The 16,284-nt window shown below is 37.2% G+C and overlaps 2 protein-coding genes across 3 annotated transcripts in view; both read right to left on the minus strand.

The window, feature by feature from the left end:
* Window positions 1–8,275, minus strand: LOC128231036 (uncharacterized). The gene is made up of 8 exons (XM_052943458.1): window positions 8,241–8,275; window positions 7,500–7,824; window positions 4,298–4,384; window positions 4,131–4,205; window positions 3,797–3,901; window positions 1,021–1,215; window positions 316–399; window positions 1–96 (listed from the first exon to the last, which is right to left on the minus strand). Exons 1-8 carry the CDS (start codon window positions 8,273–8,275, stop codon window positions 25–27), a joined length of 978 nt encoding a protein of 325 aa, XP_052799418.1. The 3' UTR covers window positions 1–24.
* The window catches only part of LOC128231862 (ARF GTPase-activating protein GIT2-like), a 27,597-nt gene continuing 17,188 nt past the window's right edge, over window positions 5,876–16,284 (minus strand). Inside the window, exons 11-19 of one of the 2 annotated variants that reach the window (XM_052945104.1) lie at window positions 14,451–14,647; window positions 13,580–13,624; window positions 13,195–13,341; window positions 10,359–10,580; window positions 10,105–10,173; window positions 9,701–9,831; window positions 9,104–9,253; window positions 8,742–8,805; window positions 5,876–8,560 (exon numbers count right to left, since the gene is read on the minus strand). In XM_052945104.1, the coding sequence (XP_052801064.1) occupies window positions 8,354–8,560; window positions 8,742–8,805; window positions 9,104–9,253; window positions 9,701–9,831; window positions 10,105–10,173; window positions 10,359–10,580; window positions 13,195–13,341; window positions 13,580–13,624; window positions 14,451–14,647 (1,232 nt within the window). In that variant the 3' untranslated portion in view covers window positions 5,876–8,353. Of the gene's footprint in view, window positions 8,561–8,741; window positions 8,806–9,103; window positions 9,254–9,700; window positions 9,832–10,104; window positions 10,174–10,358; window positions 10,581–13,194; window positions 13,345–13,579; window positions 13,625–14,450; window positions 14,648–16,284 lie in introns of both variants that reach the window. The other variant, XM_052945103.1, reaches the window with a different exon arrangement.

Raw genomic sequence — 16,284 nt, forward strand, 5'->3', positions numbered from 1 at the left:
TGCAGGTCTGCATTTAGGTTTCTTTCAAACAAGACCGGCTCTTTTCTTCTTGAAAACCGCAATTATTATAATCACACTGAAGAATATTGCACCAAGCTGAAACAATGGAAGGCAACATTTAATTGAGGTCTAAAAAGAACATTTTGAACTGTATGATGAGTGCTAGTCTAATTTCGGAATGAAAACACTGAAATCTTTTTAAGTCCACCAACTCAGGTCAAACACATTATTTTTGCCATAAAGGAGATTGTATTCATCATATCGATTGATGGCGGAAGTCAACAATTGTTAAATAATGCAATACTTGGGTGTTACCTCTGCTAGAACTAACAGACTTGCGACGGAAACAGCCGCCGAACCTAGCTGGTTGAAAATTCGATCAAATGCGTCATAGCAACCCTGGAATGACAGAGATTTGACAGCTACATCAGAAATAACTTAACGTGATGGAACTATACTAGCTGAAACGAAAGAAGATACAACGAAGAAATTATGGCAAATACTGTTATTAAGAATTGTCACCTTTCATATAAACGTTCAATAACAACAAGTCCGTTTATTTACGAAATTAATTGCAAAAATTCGCATGATAAATATTGCATTGAGTTGTTGAAACCTAGGATGACTTTGTCCTGTGATTGTTTTCGTGTCGTCTTAAACACAACTCTTCGTCGACGACGTCAGCCAAACCTTGTACAGGCAATAACTGGAGTATGTATTGTTAAACTTGGTGACAGTGTTTGTAAATAATATTCATCATTTATTACTCATTGCTAATGAAACTTGATGAGAATGTGTTTGGACATACATCTTGGTTATGTTAGATTGTGTGCCAAAACTCCTCGGTACATCAATAAACTAATAAACAGTTCGCTCCTTATGCAATAATATTTGTTATATTACTGGTTTGACTATGTAAGGCACACTAAATAGGCGACACATTCAATTCCGCGGGATTCTAGTGATTTGATGATTCATGATGGAAGAGTTTTACTGTCGGTGTGCCTAGTAACTACATACCGATGTATGATAGTCTTGCAAGTTCACAGTGCAGTCTGTGTTTGTGTAGTTAAGGTAGTTTTTAACGGCCACATCCTTGCAGCACGCATGCGGGATGACGTCACTTCCGCGGTCACCGTTCGACCAAAACGCTGACGGAAGCGTCTCAAAATCATTCGAGGACGCGGTTATTGGGTGCACTCCACAGCAATCAAACTGCAATTTATGTTATAATAGAGTAACGAACATATTTGTTTTCATATTGAAACTCCGAACACCTGTATCAAAGATGCAATCAATCTTATTTAGTGGTTATCATTACAAAATGCATGATAAAATCTATTTTAAACATGCCAATATAATAAACATATTTGGGATTTGTATATTGTAAACTCTTGTCTGTTTGGTCTGACGATCGACGTTTAGACGAGTACAGTTTTTAGACTATCTGCGCATACGCGCAGGTAGTCTTAAGACCGCAAACTCTAAAGAACTACTTCTATCCATGTCGTTTTAACCCATTTTTGTCTCAATGCGCTCTATGTTTAGTAGCAGAATGACGTCGAAACCATAAAAATAGATTATCCGAGTATGTGTTCTTGATTGTTCAGCTATTTCCGCGCTGTATTTCTGTATTCCGGCGTTTTATTTTTAGCAGAATATAACTATTTATAGATCGTTATATTTATCAGATTAGTGTGGGTCAAAATAATAGATGCTCTGGTAGGAAGGTAACATACTGATATTCACTCTGAGTTCAGACCAAGATGTTTTAGAAATTAATACCGACCGCAAGTGTACCATCGCCTGCAGGGTTTGTTATTATAACCTTGTGTAACAATGAAGCACGCTCATTTGTAAGGGTGTATTTCTAATATAACTTTTATGAGATAAGAAACAAAAATGATTGTCTGAAAGTCAAAATAGTTGTATCCCAGGTTTCGCGTTGCTAATGCTTAAAATACTATGATTTGCCTGCTATACAAAAACAAAATACTATTCATTCTATGATTTTAGGCGTATACTTTTCTAATAAGATGATTCTAATAAGATGTTCACATTTTTGCGTAGAAGCTTCGTTCCGGTGTATTCTTGGCATAGTTTTGGACATTAGCCTTTCAATTTATTCTAACACACATTCCCTGATACGACAGTGAGTTATGCTTACTTTTGATGAAGCAAAGTAGTTCGGATTTAACCTGTAAAACACCCAAAGAGTGCAAAGCACTCATAACAGCAACAGTATTATTTCTACACAGATACTTACATAAAACATAAATAACATTTATTTATCAATACTTGAAAAGGCACAATCATATTCCCATTCTTAGAACAGACAATTTCCGATAATCTAGAAATAGTTTCAACTACATTAACTGACTGATTTTCTAAAAATAGTTTCTACATACATTAACTGACCACATGTTTGGCCTCACCGCGGGAAAACGACCATCTGATAAGCTCTGCATTTTCAATCGGATAGGAATTATTGCTAAAGTTATTCGTAAAAATAAAATCATTTTCCTTAAACAGTTAAAACGTGTATGTTAATAAAACTTGCATAACGTATGATATATAATCAAAGCACTGAAAATCTTTAGAAGCGATTGAAAGGGGCATGCATTGTCAGGGGCGTAGCCAGCGTTACACACTTACGCATGTGCGTAACATTAATTTGAAAAATGAAAGGTCGAGGGCTAAGCTAAAAATTGATATCAGAATAAAAGGAAGAGCAGCCGAAGAAAACGTTGCTTCCCTGTGATAGATAGCTTTCTGAGCCGAAATCAATCACTTGGTAACTAGGTCCACGGCCTCGAACCTATTAATCCCTCCAAATACACCTCAGAGCTCAACATGTTCGTTCCATTTTCCATTGTTTTCCACTGGGTATACCCCCCCCCCCCGCGAACCCCCAACCGGCTACAGGGATATTCCCCATCCCACACCATCCCCCTTTAGTGCGTAACATTCGGTAAAGTCTGCTAAGGCTCAGTTTGTATCTTTAAATACATGGGGGTACGTCGACTTAAGTGATAAGCTGTGCATCTTGAATGGAATTATTGCTGAAGTTGTTTGTAAAAAAATGATTTTCCTTAAACAAAACGTGTATGTTCATTAAAGGAAATGATATATGATGTATTGTATTTTCCTATCGTATGATATCTAGCAACGAAAAATATTTAGCATGCATTGTCACATTAAATACATGGGGAGGTGAGTTTACGACGATTGAAGTGACATTAACATAAACAAAATGACACAAGACGGCATAAAATAGGTAAAGATGTTGTTGTTTCCTCACCCAGTGTGGGCAAAAGCGCTCATGGCCCTCGGCACATTTTTCACTTTTATCAATGTGCCCTTCACCCATTCCCATAGTTCAAATAAAATTTGCACCTCTCATATATTTGCCCGCAGATAGTCTTTCAGTGCCTCGCGCTTTGATATATATTCAGGTTAGGGATGAGTATGATGTATTAAAGTCAGACTAAACTAATAAAGCATTGGTATTTAGACAGTTCACTATTGATGCTAGTATACCATCGTCGGAACCCACATTATTCTTCAGAATAAACCGTGGGAAAATATCAGAGCGCAACTTTTTAAGGAATGATTGATTATTCCTTGGCATTTTCCGTCCCCGATTTCATGACCGAAAGGTTTGAGGGGTGTATCTCAGGCGTCAAGTTTAACGTCTGGATTTCACGAGGACGAGGTATCTGCAGTCAACTTGGCCAGGGTATTGAAAGATGTATGTTATGAGTAGCCAGGGTAGCGAGTATGTTATTATACATACGAGTATGAAGATGAAGTCCCAGCCCACAGTGTAGACGGTGATGTCGGAGAACCCCGTGTACTCCTTCAGTAGATCCAGGAGCAGGCTCTCCAGGGCGTAGTCCACCTATGGATCCAAACAGTATCATATAATATAACTGCTCTGATATGATTTATGACGAACATGTGGAGAAAAAAATGCATAGCTCTACCAATATTTAAGTAAGCATAGCCAGTTTTATAGCGCGTTTTTTCCGTAAAAGTAATACAAATTACAGGGGACTGTCATTTAAGGAATGTTCTGTTTATCTCGTATTTCATTATTATGTAGATGTCTACGGGTATAAAGTACATACCTCTCGGAAAAGCTTGACCCACAAGCTGACCACGGCAATTTCAACGATTATGACGAGGAGGATGATGCCTATGTACTGAAATAAATATGTTGTCGACACAACTACCAGTGGTACATGATTTTCCTTGAAAATAAAACAGCTGCATTTCCTTATTAATGTGTATTTACTAGTACTAGGAGCTCCATGACGTTCTCGTTCTTGCTGATCTCCGAGTCCACATACTTCCCCACGATGATGATACCCACACCCATCAACTGCAAGAACACGAGTATTGTTTTTTTACATAAACAAAGGACTTAAAATTGTTATATGCATTTTTCTCACGAATTTAACGTGCATACATGTATAATTCTTAAAGGGGCAGTAAATGGAAGTAACAATATAAACGCACTGGTGGTAAGACCCACACCCGCCGACATTGCCTGTATCGTGAACCGATTTCAGTCTTGATTCCACTTAAAACTTAGCACACTATACAGGTGTTAATTAACTTTAATATTATAATACATGCACAAATCGCTACATACCATAATCGGTGCGATTTATTTAACAACTATTTGAAGCATTCGTCGAAGTAATGCTTACTAATGAAAATACACTTTATGATAAGCTTGTCCAGTCAGTACCATAATGCACGTTACACGATATTGTCGCCCTCTCCCGATACTGTCGACATCTTCCATCAAAAATGATAATTCGTTACAGTCGAAGCCCAACAATTCACTATCCTACTTGAAAACATATATGGTATTGATGCGGTGATGCATATGGCGAGTAGTTATGAATAGAACAGACAAGTTCTACAATTTAACTTTTGCATTTCATCAGCTTCGCCGCTACTGAAAATATGTGTTAATGGTGAAATTGACTTTTAAATATAATAGAAGGCATATGGTAGTGATGCGGTGATGCATATAGCGAGTAGTTATGAATAAAACAGACAAGTTCTACATTTTAACTTTATTTGCAGGTATCGACCCGTATTCAATTTAAACTGGCAAACATTGTTTTCGTCACAAATCAGTCGTTGCAGTATATCCTTAATATACATTCTTAACCATTTTGTATTTAACACGTATACGGAGTGGGCGTTTAAGTTTAGAGATGTACTTTTAACATGTGGTATAATTATATGTCAAATTGATGATAATCAAGTGCCTGATTGTAAAAAGATTCCTTGTTTTATACATACAGAATCATTTTTGATGGTATGCATTTTTCATCATCTTTTACCACTACTGCATTTAAACATCTACTGTATTTTGCACAGTCATTACTCTATGGGCGCGAACTTTTTGATCACAACTTAGAATTAAATAAAAAAAAAAATTTAACAAGAGGGCCGTGATTACCCTAAAACGCTCACCTGAGTGAAAGTTTTAAACCATTTGGTTAAACATATTTGTTATTGAAAACATACAAAGAATGCAAGGTCATACACACAATATCAAAATATTGATTTGGACTATAGATATATATGGTAAAAAAGTATGCCCTTTCCCATTTATTTTTTTAATTTTTTTGTTGTTGATAGAGGACTACTGTATGATGCTACATACAAAATATTAAGGGTTTGGGCCTGGTGGTTTCATACAAGAAGAATATAACATATTTTCCTATATAGATTAGGAGGGGATGTTGTCTAAAGCAATTGTTAGCGACAGACGATGGACATAGATCAATCACAATAGCTCACCTTCAACACTTCATGCTTGGGTCAGCTAAAAAAAGACCACATATTGTTTCATTTCTATTTTCTTTATTTCAGTTTATAAGTTGTTCATATGAAGGGTATGTTATATAACACATGGCATGCACATGAATACTATAAAAGGGGTAAAATACCAACCAAAACTCATCTTACTCATACTGCCCGACATTAAATAGGTGATATATTGAATACATGTTGTAACTGATAAACTTTTGCTTTCTTTAACTGCACTGGACTTTAAGGTTTAATTTCCATAGCTTCCTCCAAACAATTAACTATGGACTGCAAAAATGCTGGCTAATAAAATCCAGATTTTACAATCATAAATATGCATGTATAAATTCGAAGAGCTATAACCAATTTTCTTATTCCAAACTGAAAGTATATGGTCGTTAAAATAATTATATTATTTATAATCTTGTAAAATATGAGTTTAAAACACAAGTATGCTAGCCTATTTTACAAATTAATAATGGCATAATCAATTGAACAATTATAATTTAATCAAAATGAATACTTAAAATGCTGAGTATGATATATTAACAATGAATACTATGCAAAAGACTGAAATTAAGTAAATTAAGAAATCTTAGGCAGCATGTAAGAATGCATGTACATTTATTTACAGTTACATTAACAATAAATATAAAATACACTAACAATAAATAATATATTGCAAGTTTGTGGGATAAGTGATGTCCATTAACAATAATGTACAACTAAATGACTACAAACATTAACGGACTAATCTTTGGATAAAATCATATATCTGCCATAAAGTGGCCGTGAATCTGCACTTCCATGGGTCATGAAATCAGTTATTGTGAAATGTCAAGATCTTGGTTAGTAATGAGTATTAGTTCTACTTAGGCTACTTTAATTAAATGATTTTATGAGAGCAGGTTAAACATAGTGTTAACCAAGATCATGCAGGCAAAATTCTTATCATAACCATCATAACCGTAAGATTGTTTTTTTAATACTTATTTCATGACCTATAATAACAGTTAACTGAAAAAAGTTCCAGCCTTACAAGACATGAACACTTATATTGCTTAGATGCTTACACCTATGTAAACACTGAATTATCTTTGAAATACGAAAGCAGAACACATAGTTCTGTCATAAAAAGGCAAGCGTAACTGGTCCTTATTCTGGTGACGGTTAGAAACTACGAAATGAAGGTATACTTACAAAATCATACCTACATACAAACTAGAATTCCAAGAAACGGATGTGTCTCCTGTCAGGTGCCCCTATAATTTTTCATGAAAATGTCACGATGACCTTTACCTTCAACCCTTTATTCAATAAGGGTCATCGACAGATAATGAACAATGCTCACACAAAGGTTTAACACTCTTCATCTAGTCATTCAAAAGTTGTTGATTGGAAACGAAAGTGTGACATGGACATCTAGGGTGCTGCCTGACAAAGTAATAGAATCCCTGTGTCTGCCATGCTTCCCATGGGACACAAACAATAAAATAGCTTTAATTAGTATTCAAAAGTAAAAGTGTGTAAAAGTTGTTCATTTCAAATGTATATAGTTTCAAAGAATACATTAATGACAAAAAATTAGAGACGGCATATGTGTAAATCATAAATATAGCTGCTCTTGAGATTTGTAAGACAGAAGAGTCAAGGCCATCACCTACTGGTAGATACTTAAGGTCATCCCCTATAGGTAGATGGTCAAGGTCATCCCCTACTGGTAGATGCTCAAGGTCATCCCCTACTGGTAGATGCTCAAGGTCATCCCCTACTGGTAGATGCTCAAGGTCATACCCTACAGGTTGATGCCCAATCTCATCCCCTACAAGTTGATGCTCAAGGTCATCCCCTACTGGTAGATGCTCAAGGTCATCCCCTACTGGTAGATGCTCAAGGTCATACCCTACAGGTTGATGCCCAATCTCATCCCCTACAAGTTGATGCTCAAGGTCATCCCCTACTGGTAGATGCTCATGGTCGTCCCCTACACTACAGGTTGATGGTCAAAAGCATAACCTACAGGTAGATAGTCAAGGTCCTCCTTACGGAAAATTATCATGGTCATCACCTACATGTAGATAGATTCTTCCTCATAAAATGAAGAGCATAGATGCTTGTCCTACTTTGACCCGTCCTGTTTCTCTCACTCAGAACTAGCAACAATCCATTAAAATATACACAGGACAGGATATTGCAACATATAACAAACATTTCTTTATTCCACAGGACTGAGGAGAAAAGAAGTAACTTAAGGAAGTATTTCAGATAGAAACATGATGGAACTGAGAATTTTAAGAAGTGACCTAAATGAACTTATCAAAAACATTGCCGACAACTTTGATTAACAAGATGATGGTAATAGCTAATATTTTTCATTAACAAATCAGATAAGCTGAACTATAAACCTCTGAAATCGGTTATTTTTCCTTTGTAAATGCATTCACTCTTGGCTGTGATTGATTGCATTTATCAATGGTTCAAGGGAGGCAACTAGATTTGAATGTTTTCCCTGCCATCATCATTGAAAGAGGGTCACAAGCTGTTTGGCAGACTTCGCAATGTCATAGGCACATTGTATCACTTGTTGTGTTTTGATGGAGGGGTCAAAAGTCAACTCCTCCGTTTCCATGGAGATATCTGAACACTCGGAGCACTCCTCCTGCAGACGGACAGCACTTGTCACCAACTGGCCCAGAGCACACTTTACACTCTCTTCATCAGGCTTCTGTGGAATAATGGAAAAACTTATTTAAAAGAATAATGCGTTTATTGTATATTGTAACAATTTGAGTTTGGTAAGAATGTTGTCACAATAAGTCTTATTACTGGTCAAAGTTAACCGATTACTTCTTTTAATTAACATGAATAATAATTTTGATCTACTATGCTACTTGTGAGCTACTGACCTCTGGGAAGACCTCAACCATTTCTAATACTGCGGCGTGGATGTTGTTGGCACAGGGACCATAACTGAAACATGTTCCAAAACAAAATAAGCATCCAAATCTCCCATATCGGCATATGTATGTGTTACCCTGTTAAAAAATCTTATCAGGACAAAGTAGATAATTAATCTGAGTTTACAGAAATTTTTGATTTAGACTGAATTGTTTTATATGGCGAAAAAAGCAGTAAAAATTGTTTCAGTTCTAAAATCCAAGAAACATATCCCTTAAAAATTATTTTTTCTCAAATGTCCATTTAACGTTTTAAGAGATTCAACCAAGTCCTGAATCATGACAAGTTTTGAGACCCACTCCCCTTCTACCTTGTGATGTTGCGTTCTTGGGCTGAAAGGAGAAGTGTCTGGATTTTCTTAGTAATTTTCTCCGTCTTTTGCATGAGGAGTTCAAGGGAAGGGTAGCCCTCCAGCCCCTCCATGTCCTCCAGGGGGCCGCCCTCGTACTCGCATTGCTCTCTGCAGATACAGGAAGTGCAAGAATGAGATACGTTAGATTATTAGAATACAGTCATTGGATCAAAGCATCCTCTGATCTCAAGGAACACACACATAGTGGGCATTTAAATAGGCATGACTATGGTAACACAATGATTCATCAAAATGACATTCTTTGTTTCTAAGAAAACAGAAAAATACAATTATAAGCACAACATCAAAACACACTCAACCTGGTCTTGTTAATCGTGTAAGAAAATAATTTCACCAGAACATTCTTTCATTTTTAAATAAAATCACATGCAAAATGCATATCAGCTGTGAGCTTGTAGCTAAATTTTCTGAGAATCCAATAATTAATATTTACTTCCTTTTGAAATTAATTTATGAAATCCATTTATTGCATACTATAATGTACTTTAGCAAAGCATATGATGGCTCCAATTCTGATTAATGCTTAAGGCTTACCTTATTGCACTTTGTTCAATGGGTAATGATCTGGGATTATCGTAGTGTGACATGGGGTTGTCGTAGTGACCGAGTGAATCATGCCGCAACTCTCCGCTGCCCTGAGAAAATGACGATCCTGAGCTGGACGACTGGAAGAGGAATACGGTACTGTAACTTTACTGTATATACATTTGTTGCTAGATGAATGATTCCGAGGGATCTAAAATGTGTTATCTAAAATAATTTCTCAGCTCTTGTATAATGAATGTCCCTCGTCACTGAGACCTATATGTTCTTAAAAATTTGAAAATTATATCACATAATTGTGAAAAAACAGCAACCTATTACTTTAAAACAATAATAAAACAGGCACTAAATATATATATATCAACAAGTGGCATATATTGAAGAATAGTTTTCACCTTGTTCTCCTCAATTTGGCGATATTCGTTGCCAGACTGCACAGGGTACAAGTCATCTTTGGACTGACTCTGAAATATGTACATGTAAAAATTACATATCTTATCCAAATAATTTTACTAAAGAAAGCTTTTGCAAATCATTCTTAATACAATTATAACTTGAAACTATTTGAGTTCCTTAAAAAAAGTATGGAAGAAGACATAAAAAAAATTCTACTTAAACTAACACAAAGCAATCATTTTAAAATAAGAACCTTGTTAGACTTTTGCGACAATCTCTCTTGGTTTCTGGGCTCGAACATTGACTGTGGTCGGGCACCTCCGCTGTTCCTATTGGCACGTGTCTGGATGCCCGGGATGCGCCCGAGTGTATCCTCTCCCTCAACCCCTCCGTTGGGTATCGGGGGACCCTGTCCACGTAACAAATGCTGCTGTTGCTCCCGCAGCATGGCATTCTCATGGACAAGTGAATGCACCTGTAATTGTGTAATGGAAGAAGTTCACTTATACAAGCTAATGACATTTTGCTGGTTTAAACATTAATATTCAATATCATGAAGCCTGGCACTGCTTGCTATTTGACAACACTCCTTGCTATGTGACAGTGCTGCTTGCTAGGTGACAGCACTGCTACCTATTTGACAGTGCTGCTTGCTATGTGACAGCACTGCTACCTATTTGACAGTGCTGCTTGCTATGTGACAGCACTGCTACCTATTTGACAGTGCTGCTTGCTATGTGACAGCACTGCTACCTATTTGACAGTGCTGCTTGCTATGTGACAGCACTGCTACCTATTTGACAGTGCTGCTTGCTATGTGACAGCACTGCTACCTATTTAACAGTGCTGCTTGCTATGTGACAGCACTGCTACCTATTTGACAGCGCTGCTTGCTATGTGACATCGCTGCTTGCTATGTGACAGCACTGCTACCTATTTGACAGTGCTGCTTGCTATGTGACAGCGCTACTTGCTATGTGACAGTACTGCTTGCTATGTGACAGTACTGCTTGCTATCTGAAAGCGCTGCTTGCCATGTGACATTGCTTCTAACTATTTGACAGTGCTGCTTGCTATGTGACAGCACTGCTACCTATTTGACAGTGCTGCTTGCTATGTGACAGCGCTACTTGCTATGTGACAGTGCTGCTTGCTATGTGACAGCGCTACTTGCTATTTGACAGCGCTGCTTGCCATGTGACATTGCTTCTAACTATGTGACAGCACTGCTTGCTATGTGACAGCGCTACTTGCTATTTGACAGCGCTGCTTGCTATGTGACAGCGCTGCTTGCTATGTGACAGCGCTGCTTCCTATGTGGCAGCGTTGCTTGCTATGTGACAGCGCTGCTTGCTATGTGACAGCACTACTTGCTATTTGACAGTGCTCGTTGCTATGTGACAGCCCTGTTACCTATGTGACAGCGCTGCTTGCCATGTCACATTGCTTCTAACTATGTGACAGCACTGCTACCTATTTGACAGCGCTGCTTACTATATGACAGCACTGTTACCTATGTGACAGCGCTGCTTGCCATGTGACATTGCTTCTAACTATGTGACAGCACTGCTACCTATTTGACAGCGCTGCTTACTATGTGACAGGGCTGCTTGCTATGTGACATCTCTCCTAACTATGTGACAGCACTGTTACCTATGTGACAGCGCTGCTTGCCATGTCACATTGCTTCTAACTATGTGACAGCACTGCTACCTATTTGACAGCGCTGCTTACTATGTGACAGGGCTGCTTGCTATGTGACATCACTCCTAACTATGTGACAGCACTGTTACCTATGTGACAGCGCTGCTTGCCATGTCACATTGCTTCTAACTATGTGACAGCACTGCTACCTATTTGACAGCGCTGCTTACTATATGACAGCACTGTTACCTATGTGACAGCGCTGCTTGCCATGTGACATTGCTTCTAACTATGTGACAGCACTGCTACCTATTTGACAGCGCTGCTTACTATGTGACAGGGCTGCTTGCTATGTGACATCTCTCCTAACTATGTGACAGCACTGTTACCTATGTGACAGCGCTGCTTGCCATGTGACATTGCTTCTAACTATGTGACAGCACTGCTACCTATTTGACAGCGCTGCTTACTATGTGACAGGGCTGCTTGCTATGTGACATCTCTCCTAACTATGTGACAGCACTGTTACCTATGTGACAGTACTGTTGCCTATGTGACAGCACTGCTTACTATGTGACAGCACTCCTAACTATGTGACATTGCTCCTAACTATGTGACAGCACTGCTACCTATTTGACAGCGCTGTTTACTATGTGACAGCACTGCTTACTATGTGACAGCACTCCTAACTATGTGACATTGCTCCTAACTATGTGACAGCACTGCTACCTATTTGACAGCGCTGTTTACTATGTGACAGCACTGCTTACTATGTGACAGCACTCCTAACTATGTGACATCGCTCCTAACTACGTGACATCACTCCTAACTATGTGTCATCACTCCTAACTATGTGACAGCACTGTTACCTATGTGACAGCGCTGCTTATTATGTGACAGCGTTGCTTACTATGTGACAGCACTCCTAACTATGTGACAGCACTGTTACCTATGTGACAGCGCAGCTTACTATGTGACAGCGCTGCTTACTATGTGACATCACTCCTAACTATGTGACAGTGCTGCTTACTATGTGACCATTCTGGGCTTTATACATTTATAATATGAGATACATATAAGACTCTGTTAAAACATAGCCATTTCCAGGAGCAGAACCAGGATTTGACGTTCGAGGAGGCGTAACTTAGTGTTTTTACTTGGGCCTTTCCTGCAGAACCTAAATCTATTTGGTTTAATGCTTTGTATGAGGGTTTGGGAAGAAAATGTTAACAATTTCTAGACTAAAATGGTGCTTTTTTGGTGAATTTTATTGATTATTTTCTCCTAAGTTGATATAAAAACTAAACTTTCAAGAGCACCGGGTGCACACTGCCTGGATCTGCTAGTGATTTCAAAAGCTCACACGAGTTTATGTTGTATTGTAGCTATCTTTTCACCTCAATATTATTGTTATGACCAGCTTGGGGCAGGTGCGGTAAACCTACCAGTGTATTGAGCCTCTCGACCTCATGTTGAAGGTTCTTGTTGGCCTGTATAAGCTGGCGCACCTCAGACTGTGAGTGGACGAGGGCCTGCCTCATCCCCGCTACCTCATTAACCTCTGACTTTGACCCCCCTGGGTCCGGGCTTGACTGCTGAAATGCAGGAGGAAGTTAACATTTACATGACTTTCAAATAGTCATAAAAGTATAAAAAAAAAATTGACAAATTTAGTGGTAAAATCTGTTTCACTTTTAAATAATTTTTGCCATCAAGTTTCAAAATTAAGCCAATAACAATTAGGTTCAATCACTGAGATCTAGAGCCAATAGCAAGTTAGTTTATTGATAATGTTCACCGAAACATTGATCATAATCGTTGGCAACTCACTCTTTGTTCAGGAGAGGAGATGGGTACAGGGGTGGATTCTTTATCCTGGAAAACGTTGGTTACATTGGTTATATATATGGATAGGATGTACAAAAGCATGCATTTCCATTAGTATAGTTCTATAAGGGGTGTGTATGGTAAAATATTAATGTTAGGTGTGTTGATATCTGGCCAGACAGGAATGGGGGGGATTATGATAAAACTGAAAATGAAGGATGATGAACACATCTTTTACATTACAGCCATATTGTTGCAAAGGATTCTGTTGTAAATTTTGTCAGTTTAACATGTAAATGAATAAAATAGCATTTATCTGAATACCTTCAAAATGATCAAATATTTTTGTTGTTTAACATTCAGGCTGTTGTTACTATGATGACAATGGAAAGACGATTTGACTGGTTATTTCAAGCTTTTAATACATGCTAATACACCACTGTTTCTACACACTCATTATGTAGTAAAAACAAAACAAATGGCACCCACAGGCCAATCAATATACAAATTGCAACAACTTTGTCCAAATAAAATGTAACCATAACTTAATGGAAAACAAGGGGCAAAGCAGAAAGCGGCAATAAAGCCAGATTTTTCATTTCGACAATGGTGTATATTCAATAGAAAACCCAGTGTTTGACTATAGGTGACCCATATAAATATTTGTTCTAAACAATATGCAGATAATTATTCTGCCCAAGTTTCATAAGAATTGGATAAAAACTATTGTATTAATGACATGGAAAAAAACTTTAACGCAGAATTAATCAGACATAGGTCCGCCCGCCCAGTTTTCGCTGTTCTATAACTATTAATTTCCTTTGAAAAATCCACCTAATAACATATTTTTTTTTAAGAATACCAATGTCCAAACCTCATGCTGAATGTTTGTGTCTGTTCCTATGTCCGTCTGCATGTCATCTGTCTTCATGTTGTGTACAGAGAGGTTGTCAACACTGCTGTAATCCTCATCTGAAGCCACGCTGTCGTACAGCGGCTCATCGTCACTTGCAAAACTGTTCGCGATACGCTTAAATGATGTTGGCGTCGCTGGTAGACTTTCACGCTTTTCTATGAACAGAAAAACAATAATTTACTCATATTTGTGTTCATCACAAACTGGAAAGTATTAAGTAAGAGAACAACACTGTCAATTTTCAACTCCCAAATATGTATTGTAGATGAAGTAAATATTACATCAAATAAATGTTCAAGATGCTTTATACTTTATTACCTTTTAACTGAAGATGTTCTATTTCACCTTAATTCCCAGAATCAATTCACTTTGTTTGTATAACCATTACCAGCACTCAATAATAGGGGAAAGTATGTTTGTTTAGTCTTACTAGTACAGTAATGCCATCAAATTATACAATTGCAATTCACAAACATTAATGAAAATAAAAATCTAATACGGTACACCTATCCATGTATCTTGATAGTAAACTATTGCATTACATGTTTTCATATCAGTACACTAATTAAATCTTTGCACGAAACTATAACATGTTCAAGGAAAACGCAAAAGTAGACATCTGCTTGATAAATCCCTGTGACAGCACGCACAGTTTTTACCATGAGCAAGATGACTGGCAGGCTAATTATTCTCAACTAATTGAATCATAAATAAGCAAGACCTACAAACACATCCCCCAGCCTCAACACTTCAACAGATCTGCACATTATAATAATAATAATAATGAACATTAAACTGCTATAAAATGCATGCAATAATTGGTTATCTTTTCAAACTGTGCTCAAGTAAAACTTGTATCTATCTTGTGAATCTGAATAAACTTGCTAATTTCTGAAATTTGAAAAGATGAACGCGATATCATCTCCAAGCTCATTTAACAAATATTATACTTAAAACATATTAGTTATCCTGTATGCTTATCATAAGAAACATATTATTCTTAATGTATCATGTATTTATGCTTTTCAAGATATTACTCCACAAGGACACACCTTGAACAAGCTGAACTAATGTTCTAAACATTATTGAATATATATTCTTTTAATATATTCAAGAACAATGCTTACTTATCCTACAGTAAGGCCAAACATAAGAATGTTGAATTCATTGTCACACAAAAAGAGTCAAGTTGCCGGACTGTTTTGCAACAAGATGATTATTTCAAACTTTCGTGGATTGAAATTAAACTTTTTTACATATTCTTCCGCAATCTTTTCATTTTTCTCTTTTATTTATCCTTCTCTGTAATGTTAATGCCCATAAATATTGCCAACCAGCTCTATTCCTTCATGTAGCTTCAAGAGAATGCACCCGATTAAATATTGGACCAAATAACCTGTACAAAAGGACATGGTCTACTTTCCATATTCACCAAAGACACTGCAGTCATTAGAACAAAAGTGAATGTTATCTTAAATCAGTAGCTTGTCTCTGGGCAATCAACCATGCCTCCGAACATGGCTTCCACGAATACATTTTTTGAATGGAAGACTGTGTTTAAGTAGCACATTATGATTTTAGTACTCTTATTCAATTCCATTTACCTGCCACCATATAAAGAGCCTTACTCAAAAAGAGCCTTGTTTTATTTCTTCTTTTGTCTGTACAAATATGACTTCAAGCTATCTGAGCAATAAATTCTGAACTTTACAGTTCTGGGTTTCGTACTCATTAAACATCTTAAATTGATCTTAATCTATGGATTACATATGTCAACTGGCACTCTAGACTT

This window comes from Mya arenaria, chromosome 4 (assembly GCF_026914265.1).
Source record: "Mya arenaria isolate MELC-2E11 chromosome 4, ASM2691426v1".
In the NCBI taxonomy this organism is placed as follows: Eukaryota; Metazoa; Mollusca; class Bivalvia; order Myida; family Myidae; genus Mya; species Mya arenaria.

Excerpts from the sequence above, each read along its gene's own strand:
- LOC128231036 (XM_052943458.1), bottom strand. The coding sequence starts at position 8,275 with ATGCATTTACAAAGGAAAAATAACCGATTTCAGAG. Across the intron at positions 3,902-4,130 it reads GGGTCAAGCTTTTCCGAGAG|GTGGACTACGCCCTGGAGAG; the intron begins GTATGTACTTTA and ends TTGGATCCATAG. Across the intron at positions 400-1,020 it reads TGCAAGACTATCATACATCG|GGTTGCTATGACGCATTTGA; the intron begins GTATGTAGTTAC and ends CTGTCATTCCAG.